The 21,889-nt window shown below is 47.9% G+C and overlaps 1 protein-coding gene across 4 annotated transcripts in view; it reads left to right on the top strand.

Annotated features, from left to right (window-relative positions):
- Nucleotides 1-21,889, top strand: part of IL1RAP (interleukin 1 receptor accessory protein) — a 48,760-nt gene that overhangs the window by 10,323 nt on the left and 16,548 nt on the right. For 3 of the 4 annotated variants that reach the window (XM_040074554.1, XM_040074555.1, XM_040074559.2), the window contains exons 2-5: nucleotides 6,578-6,645; nucleotides 18,295-18,580; nucleotides 19,331-19,523; nucleotides 21,247-21,412. In XM_040074554.1, coding sequence (XP_039930488.1) covers nucleotides 6,579-6,645; nucleotides 18,295-18,580; nucleotides 19,331-19,523; nucleotides 21,247-21,412 — 712 coding nt within the window. In that variant the 5' untranslated portion in view covers nucleotide 6,578. Of the gene's footprint in view, nucleotides 1-6,555; nucleotides 6,646-18,294; nucleotides 18,581-19,330; nucleotides 19,524-21,246; nucleotides 21,413-21,889 lie in introns of all 4 variants that reach the window. The other variant, XM_040074557.2, reaches the window with a different exon arrangement.

Genomic DNA, 21,889 nt, shown 5'->3' with positions numbered 1-21,889 from the left:
TTAGTCTCTCAGTTTATTTCGTGGCAGCACAATATGTGCGTGTTTCTCAGAGCTCTCCCTTCACTATAACCTAGCTGTCCAAAATAGAAGCATTGTGTCTGGCTTCATGGAAGATCTCAGCTCTCTTTGAAGCACGGTTGGAAACTTTTCATTCCCTGGCTATTCACACATGAAAAATAGACTGTCCTAGCTGGAAACCTTGTGCCTGAGCACAGAAGTGCTCTTGTAGCTCGGTGGCCAGCGTGGATCCATTTGTAATCTGTGCTGTTTGATTTTATAGCTGTGGCTCTACTTGCCCCTCTCCAGCCCACTCCACAGATCTCCAGGCAGTAGTCCCAGTGCTTATTTGACTTGTCCAGGTGTGTGTATTCTGTAGAGGTGACAGAGAGCTCGTTTATTTTCAGTGTATGAAATGCAGCGTGCTCTGCCTGCTAAATTGGTGGCAGAGTACAATCAGTGGCACCCTGGATTCCAGCAGAGCAGTGTGCAGGATCCATAGCATTTCTGCTTTTCCAAGTGCTGACAGGACCCCAGGAGAACTGCAAAGGGAAGCAGGGGATTCAAGATTTCTTCAGGAACATTTTCAAGACCCGCTCCACTTCTCTCCACATGCCTAGATTGCACTTTTTTTCTTTTGAGAGGGAGGAAAAAAAGCTTCTTCCTCTGAATTCTCATTGTTAGCATTAAATCTGCTGAGCCAAAAGGATGCCAGGACGTGGTATCTAAATGCCAATGGCAAATCACAAATTCCCTGCCTGGAAATCTCGCCTCCATGTCCCAAACATTGGCGCTGGCACAGGCAAATCTTGCACTCCCAAGGAAACTCCCAGGAATGACTCACTGTGAGTGAAAGTCTCCACACTTTTCCCGAGCCTCTGAGCTTGAGGGGAGGCTGCTGCCAGCTCTGCCCTCGGGAGCTCTTGGTGCTCTGGGAAGGGGCAGCCTTGCTTCTGCAATTTGTGCTGCTCCATTGAAGGAGAAATAGCTTGGGATCACCTCCCGTGGTGACTCTGGAGCATCACTGCTGAGCTTGCTCATCCCCATGTCGGGGATTTTGTAAAATGTCATTATTAAAAAGCCATCAGGCTGCAGCCCTTGGCCGGGATGTGCAGGCAGGGAGCCAGGGAGGGGCTGTGGTGGGTGACAGGCAAATGGGGCCACCTTGGATGCCTGGTATCATGTCCTTGGCTGGCAGTGAGCTGGTTGAGCCACTGGTTAAGACTATTTCCAGATTTTCTTGTTATGTGTTTGGTTTTGGTTTGGCGTTCTTTCCCTTCAGGGTACTCAGCAGCCCTGGGTGTAAAGCTGTGTGCCAAAGGCCAGGTCTGGCCAAGCAAGGCAGAAAATCCTTTGTGCTGGTGACAGGAGACGCCTCTCACCAGAGCAACTTGCCATCTGACTCCCACTAGTTCAATTTTTTTTCCCCTTTGCAAAAGCAGGTTTGTAATATCTGCTGTGATTCTAGCTGGTGAAAAGCTTTCAGGCTGCTCAAATTTCGGCATTTCCTTCGGTTCTGGTGACACAAATTGCTTTTGCAACAGAAACATTTCCGAGCAAATTCCTTTCAGCCCGCTCTGCCGTCAGGCATGCGATGGCCTGGTGAGTGCAGCTACCCTGGCCCAGGTGGGACTCCAGCACTGTCTGTGCAGGTCCCTGCTGCAGATGTGTCGCCAGTAGATGCAGTGGCTGGGTCACACCCACGCTCCTGTGATAGCCCTGATTGCAGGGACGGCTTCAGCTCTGCTTGGTTCCTGCTGAGCTGTGCCTGGCTGCTCGGGGGCTGCTGCCGTGACAAATGGGGCTCCCTGCCCTCAGGAGGGATGTGGATGTTTGTTTTTCCTGAGGACAGTGATGAGTGTGGCGTAGCATGCACGGGAGCAGGGTGCTTTTGCCAGCTGCTTTTGGTGCTCATCATCAAACTGCTGCTGGATTCCTCCCCGCTCTGTTCCTGGAGCCGGCTGGGGGTGAAAATTGTAATGAACGTGGTTATTCCTGCTGGGCAGTAAAGGCTGGATTCCCAAAGCCTGTCTTTCTGCCAGGTGTCACATTCGGTTCCTCGGGAGGGCTGTCGCTGGGACTGAGCGGCTCTCTGCAGGAGGGGCTCCCCTTTGGGCAGGACAGTGGCACCACGGGCACCCCAGCCAAGGACGGTGCCAGGCAGTGCCCACGTGTCCTCTGGAGGAGACGCGGGGTCAGGGGGACACTGTGCAAACCCTGCCTGAGTGGCACCAAGATGGTTTATGCTACAGTAATTCCTCCTTTTGTCTGGCTTACTCCTGCACACACTGAAAAGCAGAAGTGTTTCCTGGAGGGCTGAAGGCCCTTTTCCCATTTTCCATTAGTGTTTCTGCTGTTACTTTTCTGCGGCTGCTTTTTCAGGCTTCCCTTTGTCTGCCTTTTGGATTCTTTGAATTTACTTGAACTGTGCATCTATTTTCCCCCATAAGAAAACGCAGCAAACTCATCGAGCAGCCTTCTCCAGTGCTGCTGTGTGATGATGCAGGGAGCCGGGGCTTGTGGGCACGCTGTGGCTGGGGGCAGAGAGCTGTGCCCCTTTCCTGAGCACCAGCCCTGCTCTGCAGCCCCTCAATCAACCTTCATCTCTGCGTCCATGTGGCACAGAACCAAAGCATTTCCTGAGCTATCCCACTCTGGATTTTGCCAGCCTTCCTTGTGTCCGCATCCTATTTTTTGGGGCTCTCAAATGCTTTCGAGCTGGGACAGAATTACAGAAAGAAAATAGTATGTAAAACCTGCTTTGGCTGAAATGATCTATTTCCTCTTTCAGGTACTGCTTTATTTTATATTCTCTTTCAGTCAGAGCACTTAGTGGCAAGGTTCTGAAGGGTGCTTTTGTTCTGCAGGCCATAGTGTGACTCTCACTGAAAAGCAAAAAGCCTACCAGCTCTCCCTAGAGGCCTGTGGTTAGGAGGGACAAAGGCATCTTTCTTGGAAAATGCAACATTGTTCTGTAGAATTGGTGCAGTGTCTTTGAGAATAGGTCTGCAGTTGTAACTTTGAGTGCAGTTCTCTTTGTTAATTACTTGACATCTGTCTTTGGTTTTATAATTGCTTGGAAAGTGCGTGGGCTTTACGGGGTCCATGCAGCTAAAGGCAGGAGGGAATGATGCCTTGCTGACGTCTCTTTGGCCAGGGTGTTTTATTAAAAGGTGTTTTATATAAAAATATTCACGTACTTTTCTGACATAAAGGCCACTTGTGACCAGTCCTGGAAAAATCAAATCTTTCCACCCCTTTGATGTTAAGAGCACGAGACACTTCCATGACTGTCCTTCCCCCCACCCCACTTTTCTTTGCTCCTAAGTAGACAGAAGGTGAAAGTTTGAAGAAAAAAGTGCTTAGGAAGGAAAAGGGAACAATTTCTGATTTCAAACAAAGTGAACATTTCAAGTTAAGTTCCTTAAAAAAAAAAAAAATTCTAGCAAGGGCTGTGATGGATCGTTTTCCCTAACTGCTCTATGAATTATTATTAAAATGTTAATTTATGGAGGCATTAAGAACACCTCAGAGTATATTGGTCTCGTGAGAAGTTCCTGGAGTGCTGAGGATGTATCAGAGCTCTCCAGCTGCCTTCTGGCTGCTCTGCTTGCCTGCTTTCTAGCTGCGGTGTGAATTCTGAGCTGGTAAGATCTCTCCTGCTCACTGATTTTATTCCTGGCTCCCTTTAGCGTCTCCTTTTATTTCTGTTTGCTCTGGGTGCATGCAGTTGGGTGAAGCCTTCTGGGTTTGCACTCCCTGGCCTCAGGCTCATTCGGTCGCAGCCTCAGAAGCTGGTGTTTTGGTGCAGCTCTACAGAATTGCACAAGAAGTTCATCCGACGCCACCGGGATTGCATCACAGGCAGGGAAAATGGCAACATGCCCTCTCCAGTCACGAAACACAGAAGCAGGTTGCTGGGAAAGGCTGAGAAAACTCTTCTGTTCTTGGCAAGACCAGGGTGGGTTGTAGTCCTGTGGTGTCATGTTCTTAAGGGCATTGCAAAACCCATCCCTCTCTGCAACAGGATGCAATGCTCTTCTCCTGTGCCACCACGGGGCTGCTGTGGGAAGACCTTTCTGTTTGGGGGATATCACACCTTTGGGGCTATTGGTTTTTGGGGTTTTTTTTTTGAGTAATCATGTGCCAGAGGAGTGGAGCTGGGCTGGCAGATGCTGGCATGGTCAGGGCACCCAGGAGGTTGTGATGCCTCCCCTTGAGCAGCCCTCGGCTCTGCGTGTCCCTTCCACGGCCCCTTGCATTCCGTGTGGAATGGGAGCAGCCAGGGCTGTGGTCATCTGCGTCCCTTTCTGTAATGGAGAAATTGCTGTAATCTGACAGGCTCTGTGTCCGTCTGTCTCCTCTGATAAGATCTCTGGAAAGCCTGGAATGAGCCAGAAGCAAATCACTCTGCGTGTAAGGCTTCTGATTTTATAGCTGGGTAGAGCAAGGAAAAAAGGATTTTCCTACTAGTAGGCAGAGCATGGGAATCTTGGATACCTTGCTCATGGGAAGAGAGACCTGGTGTCTCTGTGAGACAGTCGAAAGGAGCATGTTCCTGTGAGCATAGTTAATGGATGTAACTGTTAGCTCACTGCAGAGTTCATGTATCACCAAGTGAAATGTAGTTGTTTATTTTGGCCTCAGGCCACGCAAATGGTCTTGCTCAGTACAAGGCAAACTCATCCAAAGTCTGTAGTTCCCGCTCGCTTCAGGGCTGAATTCAGTCTGATTTGTGCAAAATGCAGGAGAGAGTCACAGGAAAATGAGGGTGAGTTAGGACACGCTGTGCATTTAGTTAATGACAAATGGGAGAGGGAACCATGAGGGATCTTTATTATGGGAGTGATTCCCCCCCACTGTTTACACCCCCTCTCTTTGAGCATCTCAGTTAACAAAAGTTCCTAAATTCTACCAGAAGTGCAGCATATTGGATCTCTCTGTCCAATCTGACGGTGTGAAGATGTTTAATCTTTCTTCAGCATTTCCAAGAGGTAGGAATGCTTAATGTTGTTTCTTCCCTATGGAGTCTAAAGTAACATCGGGAGCTGGTTGTAGGTGGCAATAGAGAGGGTTTGATAAGCAGCTGGCATTTCAATTTGGAGGAAGGTGGTAGGGGATGATCAGCCCTCTCAGCTGGACTCCAGAGAGGGGAAAAAAACCCACCCCTTTCTTCCTTGCTTCTTGACCATTTTTGAAAGCCTGATGTCTTCAGAGGCAGTGTGCAGCTCTTTCCATGGACGGTGCAGGGGAGAACAGGCATGCTTCAGATTTCCTTTGTCTCTTTGAGATGAGCCCAGCAGAGGGAAGGCATCACACAAAGGCTTTTCAGATGTAAGCACTGAAAAGGAAGGATTCAATATCCGCTGCTGGGTTTTGAGTAGTGCAGTTCACGTGTCGCATTCTTGTTAATCTCTGCAATCGGCGCAATCTTAGGTGCTCTCTGCTTATGTGCAAAGCCCTCCTGTGTACTGCATATATTCTGGACAGGTTTGTGAGGGACAGGTTTAAGGGAGCTCTGTGGCTTCTCCCCCCACACTTTTAATGCACCCTGTTGGAGCAGGTTTCTCTGTCTCTCATGAGCACATTCCTGACAGTATCACCGTGCTCATTACTGCATCTGCCTGGCAGAGCTGAGATGCTTTGATGAAGTTCAGCCTTTTAACCATCTCTTCTCCCTTTGTTATCTGACAGCACCCAGGAATATCAAATGTGACCTTAACCCCTTTAATGAGAGCATCTAGTAGATGTCAGTTTTCATGACTACCAGCTTATAAATTGCATCCTGAAAAACCTAGAAACAGAGGGAAATTTAATTCCAGTGAGTGAGCAGCTCTGAGAGCCGAATGCCAGATACTGGAGCGGGCAGCCAGTGAAACTCTGGCAGTGTACATTTATCTCAAATTACAGGAAATTGTGTTCTCTAGCGGGAATGGAAAAGTTTGGGATTGTTTTTTGCTTATCACTGCTGCTTAGAAAGTATAAGCCTTTGCTCAGATCATTTCTGAAAAGTGTACAAACCTGGTGCTTGTTTACTCCTGCGAGTTCCAAGGAGGGTTTGACTGGGAAGAGCTGGTGAGGCCCTGCCTTGCCTCCACTGCCTGCAGGAGCAGGCTGGCAGCCGGCCCCTTTGCAGGTCACTGGCAGCAGACCTTGCCAATTGGGACTGCTCTGCTGGGGCTGTCCTGTCAAAGTGTCAGTGCAGATGTGCCGCAGCCACCGCGAGTGCTCTCTGCACTGTTCTTAGAGATGGGCAGAAGGAGGTCTTGGCAAAGAACCTTCTTTTGGGAGTCACAGCTTGGGATTTGTAGCCTGCAGACGTCCATTTGACCCCTTTTGCACTTGACTCACCGAGGTCAGTGAGCTGGGCTGTCCTCTTCAGAGCTGTCACCTCCCAGGCTTGGCAAGCCGCCATGAGGGTTCAGTTCTTTAGGAATCTTAATGAAATAAAACAGGGATGTGCCAGAATTAAAGGATCACTGGGTGGATGGAGGGATAAACACATACACTCAGAGTTAAAACATGGCTTGCAGCGATAAAACAGTGTCAAATAACCAGGTCTGTGTGCTTTGTCTCCCAGGATGAAGATGGTCAGTGTCCTGCTGGTTTCACTCTGGCTGTCCATGGTCACCCTCGGCAGAGGCTCGGGTAAGGACGTGGCATGTGATGGACCTGCCCTCTTTCTGCGCAGACAAGAAAACTGTCTGCAGCGAGTTTTGAGCAGTTATATACAGTATTTCTGGATTAAATGGATGTGTGCACAATACTTTAGCAAAATGCATGAACACAGTGTTAGTTCTGGAGGGGTGTTGTACAATGCTCTGTGTAGAGACAAGCAGCGTGGTGTGAACAGGTTCATTAGCAAATAGCAACAGCAGCTCGACCTGAAAGTGCTTTGCAAACTCAAGCTGCCCCTGTTGTCAGTATCATTATTGCCCTTCTGTGGGAAGTGAATCCAGGGCTCGGCCCATGGAGCTGCCTTATCACTGAGTTGCAGGAAAGACCCAGACCTGAACTCTGAACCTGAACTCTGAACCTCAGCTCTGCTGTCCCTGGTTGGATCCGCAGGGGACTGAGATTCAGCTCCCCGACTCTGACTCATGCCTCAGCGATGCAAGGGGAGAGGGGAACTTCTAGAGTAAGAGGAGCTCTGATACCCGTCTCACTGAGTCACTTTCCTGACAGGAAATATGTTGTCATGCTCGCAGCTCCTCTGGCACTCGTTCAGCCCAGCTCTTGTGAAGAGGCAGATTGTGCATGTCTCGGCTCCGGACTTCCTATTTGGGGGTGGAAGGAGACAGCATGATTTGCAGGAGGCAAGTGGAAAGGGGGAGGGAGGAAAGAACAGGAGCTGGTTTTATGGGGGGAAATGTTCAGAAATAAGGGCTGTGCAGGGGTTTGGTGAGTCCCCCCATGAACTCTTGTCCCTCTGCAGTGCTGGCAACCAAGCAGTTACAATACACCCTGAGCAGATGAACAGCTCTTCTGTCATCCTCTCTCGGACCACACTGAATTATTGTGGGCCAGATTCACAACGTGCACTTCAGCGAGGTTCATCTCAGTGCAGTGCTCATCGCAGGGGCTGAAGCCTGGGAGGATTTTCTCCTTGGGCTGCCCAAGGGCTGCAGGCACTCTCAGCAGGCTGTGATCTTTAGCAGGGGATGTCCCATCCTGGCTGACAGGGGCTGGGTGGAAGTGGTGAGCAAAGGAGAAACAGCAGAGGACAAAGAACATCCAGCCTGGGTCCCCTCCACTAAGCCCTAGGTAGAAGGAGCTCGTGGGGAAGGAGGGAGTCAGCGACATGGATCTCAGCTGCTCACGGGGAAAATCCCTGCTCTGCTTGTGCTTCTGGACGAGCTGTTCTGCTCTCCACCAACGCAACATCCTCCTCCTGCTGAGGCAGCATTACAACACCCCACGTGCAGTCATCTTGGGCTTTTGCAGAAATGGGAGGTAGGTGCAATTGAATCAGGATTGCCCAAAAAATGTTAGAGCAGCTCTGAAAGCTGACGCAGGGGGCTGGGAAGAAGCTGATTTCAGTCAGGTGAAATGAGCACCCTGGCATTTGGGTCACAGAGGCTTGTGCCAATTGGTCTGGCAGAACCAGAACCCTCCATGCATTTCTGCAGGACATTTAGTAAGTTTTAAATATTTAAATACAGGTTGGCCAGAACCCTTGTAGAGTGCTGCAAGAATGTAAGCCAAGGGGTGATACATGAGATGCCTGATCAGTTAAAATACACTTCTGGAAATCCACTGCATTTAATTTCCTGCAGGTCTGTGGGTGTCAGACACACTCCTCAGTTCAGAGCTTCCTTTTTGTACCATGGACTTCATAAACCGGTTTGGGCTGTCAGAATGTCCTTTGTTATTCATGATGGGCTCGGATGGCTGTTTGTACTTGGATGGAGGGGCAGCCGTCTGTGCAGCCCTCTGTTTCACTGCAGGGTTTCCTGGGACTGGCACCAAAAGGAGACCGGAGCTCGTTTCACCCTTGCAAAGTCATAAATGCAGTGCAATATGGGAGACTGGCCTTGTTCTGGAAATGTTACAGCATTTGGGCTTGTTTTTCCTTCTTGAAGCAGGGTGTGTAGGTGGGGGAGCAGAGCTGAGCTTATCTGGAGTGAATGCAGAAGGGCTGTGCACAGTCTACAGCTGCCCTGGTGGTCACCTAACATCAAGCAGCAGACAGGTAGCTCTCACTGGTGAACCTGGCTCCTGGGATATTTAACATGTGTGACGTGGTAGGGATTTGTCATTTCAGCTGAGTCCTTTTCTGTGCTTTGACTATTAAGTCATGTAATGCTGTATTGTTGGGACCAGCTCTCTCTCCAGGCCAGGCTGGACTGAGGAAGGCTGGAGGGGAAGGACAGGAGTCTTGTGGTTTTCTGCTACTTCTCTTGCCTCTGCCATCCTCCCAGTGCAGCAATCTGGTCAGCAATACTGACCAGGGACTGCCCAATCCAGGGGCACAGCTCTGCTGAGTCCCAAGCTCTGTGAGCTTACAGAGGAGGGGAGGAACCAACACTTGCTGAATTCCAGCTCTAAAATACCAGCACTGCTCTGGCTGCAAGTGGCCTTTCCGTCCAGTTAAACCACTATGGCTCTCAGTCTCTCTGGCAGTGTGTCAGAAAGCTTTAGCATTATGTTTCACCCTGCTTCCTACTGGAGAGACAAACCCACAAACTTTATTTCCCCTCCAGATTTTGCCTGCAGCACTGTGGCGCTAAACATCTGTTCTCTGGGCTCTGGTGTTTCTGCTGCGGATGGAGGCTGGTGCTGAAACAAAATCAGTTGCTGAAAGGGAGGTGCAAGCTGTACGAGGGGAGAAATGTGATCTGAGTAGTGTAGAGTAAAAGGCGTAGAACCTGAGGCTGAATTGGTGCCTGAGTCTTCTGTTGGCTCACGCTGAGCGCGTGGGCAGACCTTCTCCTAGTCTTGAGAATGTACATGATTGGCAGTGAATTTGAATTCCTCACTTGTGACCCTTTGGGTCAGTGTTTGCAGTGGCATTCAAGGTCTTCTGCTTTCCTTGCCTAGCTGGCAAGTTCCATCCTTAAGATGGAACTCATGCTGTAGGATGCTTAATCCACCCAGATGTTCTGACAGCCAGGGAAGGATAACAAAAACTGATGGGCCCTGGTCTGGTCGTACAATAGCTTCTTTGGCGCTACTGAAGTCATATAAATATACACTGGCTTAAAAGAGATGAAAAAACAGTCAGACAAAGAGCATAACAGCTAGTAGGAATACAGAGAAATGCTATCTTCCTGTTTCTGAACAAAGCTGGCCAATGTTAGATATTATTTAAAAGATGTAGCTGTAATTGTGCTTCTTGTTCCATTTTTTCCTCTCTGCTGACCAGGCTGCTCTCTCACCCTCCAAGAGTTCTGAGCTTTTGCAGGGTGAGGGCTGGAAGAGGATCATGGTTGGGAGTATTGTCTTAGGGAATTGCAGAAACAGAAGAATATTTCTGCCAGGAGAGGAGGAACAGCCTCGTGCTGATTATCTAACAGACCCATGGAGTGTGAGCAGGTACCTGCTGTGCATAAATAGCCCTTTGGTGGGGGGAATCATCATGTTTGCATGGGAAGTGCCTCTGTAGCTCCCCTGGGGGCTATCAGACAGGCTGTGTGGTAGGATGAGCCCAGGACTGGGCCAGAATGATCCCCCAGCAGGGCAGGTAGTGGCTGGAAGGCAGCCAGGAGCTTCTCTCCTGGGAGCTTTATTTCAGGCTTTGCTGTTATTTGCTGGATTGTGAACATGTCTGTTTACACTCCCCCTTATCAGTGGCTTTCAGCTACTTTGGTTTTGTCTGTTCTGAAGTTGGCTCTAAAGTGGCAGATGTCACCACTCCTTCTGAGTTCAACTGGTGGCTGGAGCAGTGGAGTTCTGGCTGCAGTGAGAAAGAAACAGAGGTCTGAGACTCTCCAGAGGTCAGAGCCACTGCCTGCACTGTCTCTTTCGAGTGCTGAACTGCACTGTGTGTCTCTCATACTTAGCAGAGAGGCAGAACAGTTACTTTTGGCCAGGGGAAATTTGCAGATTAATAAATTACTGTCTGTAAAACACTTTGAAGATGGAAAGCCCTGTGCAGCTCCTCAGGATTATTACTATATGGCTCTTATTCTACTGATAGGGTTCCAGTGGCCGTATTTCCTTATGATTTGTGACAGCCCCAGAAGCTGAGAAGCTTATTTTAGTGTGTAAAGTCAAAAGAAAAATAGATTAAACTGCATTATTGTTTTCTAAAGAGACTAAATCCCTCCCCCACCATCATCTCCTGGGATTTCCTCACTTCCTCCTACTCTTTCAATCTCAGCTTCTTGCTGTCCTAATTTAGGACGTGATTTTATAACCATCCATACCCATCTGCGAGCTACTGCGCTTGTAGAAGTTTATGGCGCTTGGGGGCATGAAGTCACTTGACACTGGGGGTGTTGAAAGGTGCACAGCCCTGGAGTGGATGGAGATAAAACCCGTGGAGCAGAGCTGACCTGGGTGCAGACGTGTCCCCGCAGCCGCCAGCCTCCCTCCACACCAGCCAGAGCTGAGGAGATAAAACCTCACGTCTGCTTCTTGTCAGCTGAGGAAATGGGTTGTGAGGGGTGAGCTCCGTGCTGGCGTCACCACGGTGTGACCTATCTGCATAGAAGTGCGGGAAGGTGTGGAGGAAAGCAGCCCTGTTTGGGTGTGTTGCTGATAGGGTATTGAACAGTCACTTCTGCTCCTCTGTGTGTATCAAATAGGGCATCAGGGAGCTGTCATGGCCCCCTCCTGCAGCTGCAGAGTTGTGCTCTCATTGTCAGACGTTTTGTGGCACCCAGGTGACTCTTGGACCCTTACACAGTGCATTTTGCTGCCTGCTGCGTTTGTTCAGTTCCCATCCTTGTCCGAGGACCGCTGCTGCGGTGTCTTTGTGATGCAGACATCCCGGTGGGATGGACAGGGAAGAATTTCTGACTGCGTTTTAAAGCAGGCAACAGAGCACCTGGCTAAGTGCAGTAACGGGGCTGCATGGTTTTAGCTAAGCAAGCCTGTTGGCAGAGCCAGGAGTTTAACCTGAACCTTGTCAAGTCCCAGGCACACGGGAGTCCCTGCCAGCTTAAGCACAGCTCAGCAGTGATGCTGATCAGATGATGCTGCATCTCCTACAGGTGACTTTGCAATGGGGTGTTCCACTTCCTGTACCTCTCCTCTTCCTACGCTGCTCTGCTTTTTTCATGCAAAATTTTCTCAATGAAGTGGGATAGAAAGTAGCTGTTTGCTCTTCTTCTCCTTCAGGGAAGCAGTTCAAGCCTCTACCTTTATTGTTTTGATCTTGAATTTAAAGAAAGCCTCCAGAAAAATATGTCAAGCTTGCTAGAGAATCTGAATATATATATATTTTTTTTCTTTGGCCCAGTTGCTGGAGGTAACCGAAATACTCTGCCACATGCAGTAAACAGCTTTATGCACAGATAGAGAGTGAAGTCACAGAGCTCACTGTGGAGGAGTTCTAGGAGACACAAATAACGACTACCCCATGTTACAGGCTGTGCTTGATGAGATAAGGTGATTCAGAGTCAGAAGCTTTGGGTTCCATTACAGCACCACCATTTTTTTGGATGTCTTTCTTTGGCTGCTTCCCCTGCAGTCAACAGAGGTTTATGCAGTCAGCTTGTTTTTCATGGCTTTGGCAGAGGCAGGTTTTCACACCTGTTTAAATTAGACATTCAGGGTCTAAAGGTAATCAACCACAATGTACAAGTGCTTTTCTAAACTGAGCCACTCTGCAACAGCAAGTCCCTTTCCTTCTTCTTTTCTCAGCTGCCTTCAGTATTAAAATGATAAAAGCCCCTGGGGAGAGAGAGAGAGAGAGAGAGACCATCCTAGCGTGCAGCATCCAGATGAGAGGCTTCTGTGGGGGCATCACAGCTCAGCGGGAACACAGGATGAATATGATGGAACTTGGGAGAAGTGTAAAACCATGTCACCAGTGCCATCACAGCAGAACTACATGGGTGGGGTTGGGCTGTGTAGGAAGCTGGTGCCAGGACCGCTTCCACCTCCTTGCTCTACTGGAGAGGCTGTGGGAGGACGGCAGTGAGGTTATGGGAGGCCTCTTTGGATGCATTTCCACTGGCAGTGAGATCATAAATTCCTGCGGAGTTGGCACAGCTTCTAGGCTGAGCCTCCAAGGCAGCATTCAGCCACAACCAGTTTTTAGGTGTTCTGTGGCCACTGTCACTGCTGCAGAGGTAGTGAGAGCAAACGGTGAGAGCCAGCTGATCTCGGCTGGGCCTCACCCAACTTCTGCATCATTCCCGCCCATCTCTGCGTGTTCTGGGTTGTGCCTCTTCTCCCAGTTAAGGGCAGAACTTCTCATTTGTTTTGTTCCATGCTTCTCTCCTCCTGCCCTGTTGTATGGTCAGATGGGATACTACTGAGCAGAGAACACAGCCAGCTCTCATGCTGGGTGGAAAAGGAAGGATGCAGGCACAATGGGAGCTCCTGGCACTGCCATAAATGGGAGATGCACCCACGTGTGGGGCTGGCCACAGCTGGTGCCTCCTGTGCTCACAGCACGGCTCTTCCCTTCAGCCTGGCTTCCTCTGCTTCCTTCTCACTGACTGAGATTGAAAGATGGTGGTGAAGAAAATTTTTTTTAAGGTAGCAAAGATAAATTCTCACTTGATTGCTTTGTGTGATCAGCTTTTTCTGCCTTATCGATGCTGACTCGTGCATCACAATAACAGGCTGGCCTTGCTGTGCCCCCTGGGTGGAGGCTGACTCATGCCAGCTTTGCTTTAAGGTAATGCAGCAGGGACGGATGAAGAAAGCAGGAAACTGTTGAGATATGGCTTGACAGCCCCAGAAAGCCAACTGTGTCCTGGGTCACTGCAAAACAAGCATGGCCAGGAGGTCAAGGGAGGTGATTCTGCCCCTCTCTGCTCTGCTGAGACCCCACCTGCAGTGGTGTGTTCAGCTCTGGGGTCCCCAGTGTACAAAGGACATGAATCAGTTGGCATGAGTCCAGAGGAGAGCACAAAGTTGATCAGAGAGTTTCACTGTTGTGTAAATTCTCAGTGACCAGGGCTCCAAGTGAGCACTTCTCCTTTGAAGGCAGGTTGAGAGAGTTGGGGCTGCTCAGCCTGGGAAAGAAAAGGCTCTGAGGAGACCTTAGAGCCCTTCCAGTACAGAAAGCTGCAGAAGGACTTCTCACAAGGGTGTGTAGTGATGGGACTAGGGAGGATGACATTAAGCTTAGGGAGGGTAGGTTTGAATTTGATATTAGAAGGAAATTCTTTGCTGTAAGGGTGGTGAGGCACTGGAACAGAATACCCAGAAAAGCTATGGATGATCTATCCCTGGAAGTGTTCGAGGCCAGGTAAAATGGGTCTTTGAGAAATGTGGTCTGAAGGGAGATGTCCTTGCACCCACAGCAAGGGTGTTGGAACTGGGTGATTTTTAAGGTTCCTTCCAATCATCCTACGATAGTACAGCCTCATCTGATGCTGCAGCTGAAGTGTGTGAGGAACAGGGATCATTCAGCTGGCAGCACCGATGGCTTCATGTCCTGCTGCCACTGCACGGTCCCAGTCTGCATGCAAGGCAGGCCCCCTGAAGGCACACAAAATCAAGGTGGGCATCCTTATCCTCACCCTTCTGCCCTGCCTGCACTTCAGCTTCCAGTTCTGGAGTGTTTCATCCCTCTAGCCTGTATGGTCCTCACCCCTTTTCCTAAGCAGGGCTGTGCAAGCAGGACCATTTCTTGCCTTTTCCTGTGTTGTCTGTCCCAGGTAGGTGTTATGGGTTATAGGCTGCCTCGCTGTGTGATTGCAGAGCGTTCAGCAGTGAGAGGGGTCAGGGTATCTGCAGTGCTCTTGATTGGTACTGAGAACAAGGTGGCTTCTTTCAAAATCGTTTTGCAGAGGCATTTCTAGGAAGGTGCATTTGTGGGATGGTGTATTTTTAGAGAATTTTACTGCGTCCCTCAGGTGTGTGTGTGCAGTGCTCCATTTGCTGCAGCATAGAAGAGAGGTGGAGCTGGCTTTAGCTCCATTCCTCACTAGTCTCCATTTGTTAGGGAACCTCTGGAGTCACAGCATGAATGCTGATCCCACTTGATTAATCAGGAGCTGCTTTTAACTCCAGCAGCTGTTTTGTGCAGGAAACATTTCAATAGAGAGGAAAACTCACTTCTGAGGCTTAGCCAGTGAAAACAAGTGTGAGTTGCTACAAATGGGCACAGCACCGCAGAAGTTAGTGCTCTTTCTCACAGTTAGAACTGGATCCTTGTATCTTCTTTCTGCAGTGCTCCCTCAAATATTGTTGCAGGAATCAGGATATATCAATGTGTGTATATATATATATATATATATATATATATATTTAATTAATTAATTAATTAATTAATAGTGGGACTGTTTTATGCCAATCAAGGGTCAGTCATGCCATTTTTTTTTTCAAGGTATCTCCAGTTTAGACTGACCCACAAGCAGCTGCATGCTGATATTAGTGGCAAATAGGCTCTGAATATCCAGTAGAGCTTAAAATAGTGGTAGGAGCACAGAATGTTGTGGGGAGCTGTTGGATGCAAATAAAATTATAGCAGTAATTATGTGGGTATCCCTTCTACTTAATGGATGTGTGTGGACATGTTGTCCTGTCTGCTGGGCTCTGCTGCAGACGTGCCACCACTGCAAAGGTTGTTGTTACCACGGGGAGAAGAGCACCATCACAGCTGAGGAGGAGGAGGCTCACAAAGCTGTGTGTGAGGGGTGCCCTGCAGTTCTCACACATTATATCAGGCAGATCCTGGCTATCTTGGAGGTAAAACACCCCAAAATGTAGAAATAGCAGTGTAACTGTCAGCATGGCGCAGGGAGGAGGGAAGCTGTGCAAAGCACCACAATTTCTGTCCTCGGTGTTTTATGAGTTAAGGACATTTTGCTGCAGCCTGTGGTGTTCCTGCCATCTCTGCTGTGAGTGATGGGTCATGGCAGTACTTCCTGAGCCCTGGGAGTCGTGCTGGGTGGCTTTGCCCTGGCAGCCAGGAGGAGTCCCTTGGGAGGGAGGCACAGCCTGGGATCTCACACTGCACGGCTGCTCCTGTGCTCTGGGTGCAGCTGTTCATTACCAGCAGTGATGTGCTGTGTCTGGGCTCAGCTCAGAGCTTGCAGCACCCCAGGGCAGGGCACACGTGGGGAGCCTTAGCACCACCTGTTTGCTGTGACAGTGTCCCTGAGGCCAGGCCAACTCTGAGACACGATCTCCAGGTACAGCTCTCACAGTAAAACAACAACAGCCTCCGCTTCCCAAGCCAAGGAGGCAAACCCTGGGCATTGTTTTAGAGAAATGTTGGAAGAAAAAAAAGAAAATAGTTGTATTTATTTTCAATAACTCATTCAGGGTGAACGGTAAGTAGTTTTACAGTGCTGATTTATGGGCTGTTGCAAAATGCAAGAGCTGCTCATGATTGCAAATTTCATTGATCTTGACTCCAAGAATTTCAGTACAGTAATGTTTTATATAGTTTCTTCTCTCCCCAGTCCTGCCATTTGAAGTAATAAGGATGATTTGCCTTTATGCAGCCCAAGAGGACACGCAAGTCAGGTGCTGGGAAGAGAACCTGGGCATCCTGATTTACAGACCCAGGTCTGCTCCTTTCAGAGGGGAAGCCTTTCTTTACAGAAAAAATATTCCTTGTCTCCATGAGTAACAGTCCATGCTTTATCGTGCAGTTAGCAGGCAGTCCCTGCAGGCTCCTTTGTCTCATTACCACTCTGAGGACACTTGACCATGCATAGTTTGTGGCCACACCAGCATGAAGCAGTGTGCTGGTTGCAGTTTGCCCTGATCATGGTGGTGATGGGTCATTATGCTCCTTCCCATGGTGTGAGGCTTCCAGCAGTGGTTTGAAGCCTCTTTGAAAATGACCCTTGGCGCTGCCTGTGGAAGCAGCCATAGTGTGTGATGCTGTGCGCTTTTGAAAGATCTGTGTGTTTTTAGGTGATGAGTACTCCCCAGATATTTGGGTTTGGGCTTCCTCTGAACAAATGCTTGTGTTCTGGGTAGCTTCAGTGCCTTTTCCTAGCCCAATTCATTCTCTTCCTCCAGAAGTAGCACTCTGTCATATGGGTGTTTGGCATACTGCAGGAGGAGCAGTGCAGCTTGCATTTACATTTATGTGTAAACCCGCCAGAAAACATTTCTATTCTTACTGGCCCAGATTCCTCCTGCCCATGACTAACCATTGCTGAGCCATAGGAGTTAGCATCATTGCCTTTAAGTGCTGCAGGCCTGCCTTCTCAAAGGTTTATCTCTGTTGGTTTGTTTTGGTTCTTTTTTTTTTTCAATTAAGTATGAATTTGGGGGCAAGCTACATTCCACTGTTTTTTAGGGAAGAATAAATGCCAGAAATTCTGCTTTGGGCCTATGAAGTCAGTTCAGAAGGATTCAGAAGAACTGGTCTCAAAGAGCATATTGTATTCTGTTTCTCCTCTCAGTCTGAGTTCTTCTAATATCTGCAAATGGGAGAGGCTTTGCAGTGTTGTCTCTGGTGAGCCTGTGTGTGATGTGCTGAGACACTGCTCCCAAGGATTGCTGCAGGCAGCACACCCCTCTCCTGTTTGACTCATTTTGGGTTCCCAGACGTCAGGCTGCCCTAGCAAATACCTCCCAGCAGCTCCAAGAGAGGCACTGGGACGTGTGCCATGCCGTGCTCTGCCTCGTCAGCATGGGGAGACAGGAGGTGCAGTGACAGCAGCTTCGTGTGTCTCAGTTGGCTCTGACAGTGCAGGTTGCTCTCAGGTTTGCTGACACCCTGCTAGTGTGCTTTGCTTGCTCCGAGTCCCTGCCTGCCTGGACATCCTGATGGTACGAGGAACAGAGTGGAGAAGAGTCCTCGGAAGAGAAATGGGTTTGGACTGTGCTTTTTGTCATGAAGCTGTTTGCTAAGGACAGGAATATTTTTTTTAAAAAAAAGTAATTAAAGAAAGAAAGCTCTATACAGCTTTTTCTCATGCCGGCTGGTTTCTATGTCAGTCCAAGTCTGCTGTGAGCCACACTGAGCCACTGCCTGTTGTTGAACTGTGCTTGGAGTTTGCACCTGGGCACTGTCTGGGAATACAAGAGATCCTGCTGCTACCTCCTCCATACTGTCCCTTCTGTCCCCCAGCCTTCAGTTCTAAACTTCACTATCAACAGTCTTTCTGTGTCACTTATTGCTTCTTGTACTCATTGTGTTATCCTGGTGTGCACAGATGTCACATGAATCCATCACAGGAAAGACTTTCCTCACTTCTGGAACCCACAGTCCAGCTTCTTCTTGCAGGGAAAGTGACCCACAGCTCTAAGGGAGGGTTGATGTTTGAGTTCTTTTTTTTATTTTCCTCCTCTTTCAGCGCATCTGTTTCCATCTTCCCTATCATTGTGTGCACACACACCTCTCACATTGTTGTCACCCAAATTTCATCTTCCCACATAAGACTTCTGTGGTAAATTTTCTTGGAGCTCTCAAGGAAGCCTAGTTTTATGCAGGAATATCCTATTCAATTGTCCTGATGAGAGATAAATAGCTTTGCAGAAACGTAGGAGGTGTACAAATGAAAACAGAAGTTTCCAGGTTCTCTAGAAATGAACACAATGTTCTTGCTCTGTTTTATAAAAGCCTGGTTTGCTTTTCTTGAAAACACTGTGGTTTCACCTCTGATTTTAATGGGGGCAGGACCAAGGGCTGTGGGGAGCATGGGCAGAACTGTTTTCCTCCTGCAGACTTGCAAGCCTAAGGCACCTTGTTCTTCCTGGCTGCAGAACGCTGCGACGACTGGGGTGTGGACACCATGAAGCAGATCCAGATTTATGATGGGGAACCTGCCAAGATCAAATGCCCACTTTTTGAGACCTTCTTGAAGTACAACTATAGCACAGCCCATTCTGCTGGCTTGACCCTGATCTGGTACAGGATTGCTCAGGACCGGGATCTGGAGGAGCCCATTAATTATCGCCTCCCGGACAATCACATCAGTAAGGATAAAGACACCCTTTGGTTCTGGCCTGCTCTTCTCAATGACACTGGGAATTACACCTGCATGCTCAGGTAGGTTGTGTGGTGCCGTTTCTCTAAGTTGTCAGTGCAATCAAAGGACTTCCATGGAAGTGGGGAAATGATCTGTTAGCACCAGATCTTTCTGTGGGGAGACGGCCATGTACATAAACATTAATGGGAAAAGAATGTTACAATTATAAGACGGCTCAGTGCTGAGCCAGTTTACATGGCAATAATGCTTGGAGCCTTGCAGACACTAATGAGCATGCCTCTCCTTGCTGCAAGTGTCCATGAAAATATTATTGCTGAGCCCATGGCAAAATCCACAGGCACTCACCATTAAGAAGTGATCTGCATGTCTAGAGCAAAAATAGCTTCAGATGCAGGGGTAATGTTTTGACTGCACACTAATTTGGCAAAGATTCATTGAGATTCAGACTTCTAGGAAATTAAAAGTGTCTCTAACTGTGGTGCAAAATGAACATAGCATCTGCTATGCACAAGAGCTCTTTTTGATCTTCCTCATGTTGTCTTTTGTCTGTGTCTTTGACCTTATGATCTGCTTTAGCAGCAGGGGAGTGGATGTTGCTTGTTAGTCATCTTTATAGGCTTTTGTGAGCTTGTGTGGCCACCTCTGGTGGGGTTTTCTTTCCCATTTATAAATGAGTCAACTAAGGCTGTACATACCTCATCAGCACTATGATGCTCATTATTGCAGATGTAATTTTTATTTCATTTCACTCCCCTGCTGTAGGAGTAAACAAGTTTCAGCTAATCAGCCCTGTTCTCATCCACCCTTAGGAACACAACCTACTGCAGCAAAGTTGCTTTTCCCTTGGAGGTTGTTCCGAAAGACCAGCACTCTTGTGTGAGCCATTCCATAAAGCCCACTGAGGAGATGTTCTACTTGGAGCACGCCAATCAGAAGATCACGTGTCCAGATATCGATGGGTTTTACCCTGCCAGTGTGACACCGACTGTCAAGTGGTACCTGGTGAGAAGGACTTACCTGGGCAGCGGGGGGATGCCGTGGTGTGTGTGAAGAAGCAGTGGTTGGCATGACAGTCATGGAGCGGCGTTTTAGAGATTCCCCAGTGATGATGCTGTCAATGAAGCTTTACTAATTTAAAGAGCTCTGCTTCCATTGAGTTCAAGGGTATAAAACTGCTCATGGAAAGGAATTGAGAGCTAACACTGAAGTTTTTTTTGACCAGTGTGCACAAGTGAAAAGTACTCCTAGGAGGGATTTAGGTGGCTCAGTTCAGTTATGAGCAGTGTGCCTGATCTGCTGTGTGTGAGCCTCCTGCTTCCCTTTAAAGGAAACTGTCATTCATATTCCTTCTTCTTTAAAAAAACCCACCTGTTAATGAAAATTACATCCTTTCAAAAATCCTCTGGGGTCAGGAAGTGAAGTTGTACGTCAGGCTCTGCAAGGACAGTGGGTGTCCTGTTCGACACAATTCAGCAAACCTTTTTTCTGAAGACCGAGGCATCTCTACCCCACCCTCCATACTTTTCTGATTATTAGACTGTCTCTCAGGCTCTTGCCTACAGAATTACTGCTCAATTTTATTACATTTGATTTCACTCTTCCTCTCTAGGTGGATGCCTTTAGTCAGTAGAGAGTAGGAAGTCTCAGGGGATGTAAAGTCTGAGAGTTATGGGAGTAAATTCTTCAATAACATCCTATAAAGTGCTTTTATATTTAGAGATAGAAGATTTTATATAAATGAATAAATTAATAAGGGAAGTTGTAAACAAATGTATCTGCTGATTAAAAAAAAAAAAAAAAAAAAAAAGACCCAAAAGGAAAACCCCACCTCTAAAACCCTTCAGGAAAAAGTTCCTCTCGTATCAAGAGGAGCCGTTTCACTCCAGTAGTTTAAATGCTTTACTGGTATCGTTCATTGAAATTCACATCTCGGCAATCAATTAGCAGAATGAAACAAAAAGCCCCTTGGAAGTAATTTTTCAGGCAGCAAGTCATCCCATGCCTAATAAAAATCATTAAAAATGGTATATGACCCCTGCCTTAAACTACCCCATTAGGATGTATCTGATTTGGAAATGTACCATTCAAAAATAATCTCTTAGAAAATGTGCACATCTTTGGGTTTTATGACAATGTAGATGTTATCTGCATAACTTCTTTCTGAAAAGGGATCTCCAGCTTGGTATTTTGGCAGTTTTCCTGCCTCGCCTGACAGAAAGAGAGGAGTTATTAAGGTTTATGTACTACAGATTCTCGTTTGCTATTTGCAAATTCTGGGGCCTCATCCTCAGCTGAAGTCAGCCAGGAGAGCTTGATTAGTCCCGAAAGATGGACATCAATGGGGTACATGTCCTTTAGTCTTAGTATCCATTTGTGAATACGTCATCATTTTCTTCTTATCACTTTTTACTTTTATTCTTCACTCTGCTGAGGTGCTCACTTTGATTGCCAAGGTACTTCTGGATCAGAGATCTCTCCTTTATAGAATTGTCTGTGTTTAAAGTGGGATAAAGCCATTAGGGTGATCAGCATCATCACTTCATTTTCAAGGTGAACATAGCAGTCCATGCTTCAACTTGCTCAAAGTTCGTGGTGTTTAGGTCTGACCTACATCACGATCCCAAGTGTCATATTAATAGTTTAAAATCAGATCTTTGTAGTAGCATTTAAACCAATATCTGTACTTTTGAATCCCAAATTCAAGTATTTTTCTGCCCAATTCCAGAACTGCCACTCGGTGGATGGCTTCTATGAGCGATATCCCCAAGGGCCCAGGCTTGTCATTGGCATTGTCCGCAGTGCGTATAAAGGGAATTACACTTGCATTGTGACATTCAAGGACCACGGAAGAACCTATAATCTCACCAGAACCATAAAGATGAAGGTGGTGGGTAAGAATGACTTTAAAATGTGTAAAATGCATGTGGGTAACTGCAGAAGTGGTAGAAACAGCTGGAAGAGTTTGTTGCAGGATCCATTTGTGGTTGTATTCAATCTGAGTTACCCAACTGACCTGGCGGGTTTTTTTCTTGCTGGAGTCAGAATTCTGTGACTGCTCAGAACATACTGCTGTAGAGGTCTCTCCACCACCATGTTAAATGCCCCAAACACAGAGAGTGGGCAGGCTCAGGCTGGTGAGGTTCAGCCCATGAGGTGGCCAGGGGTACCCTCTGCTGGCGTGTGAATGCATAACCTTGGCATTCCTGCTGGTGGTCTCCTGTACCCTTTGCTCGTCACTGTGGGATTGTCACTTCATAGCCAACTTGTGTTGATCTCCATGGAATCTCAAAGCCATTTGTGCTGGGATTGAGGCTGCTAATCAGCCAGGCAGAGCTCCAGGTACCCACTGCTTGGACTCATCCATCCCA

This window comes from Hirundo rustica, chromosome 10 (genome assembly GCF_015227805.2).
Source record: "Hirundo rustica isolate bHirRus1 chromosome 10, bHirRus1.pri.v3, whole genome shotgun sequence".
Taxonomy (NCBI): domain Eukaryota; kingdom Metazoa; phylum Chordata; class Aves; order Passeriformes; family Hirundinidae; genus Hirundo; species Hirundo rustica.
Note: the sequence above shows the minus strand (reverse complement) of the source record. Positions and strands in the feature narration are given on the sequence as shown.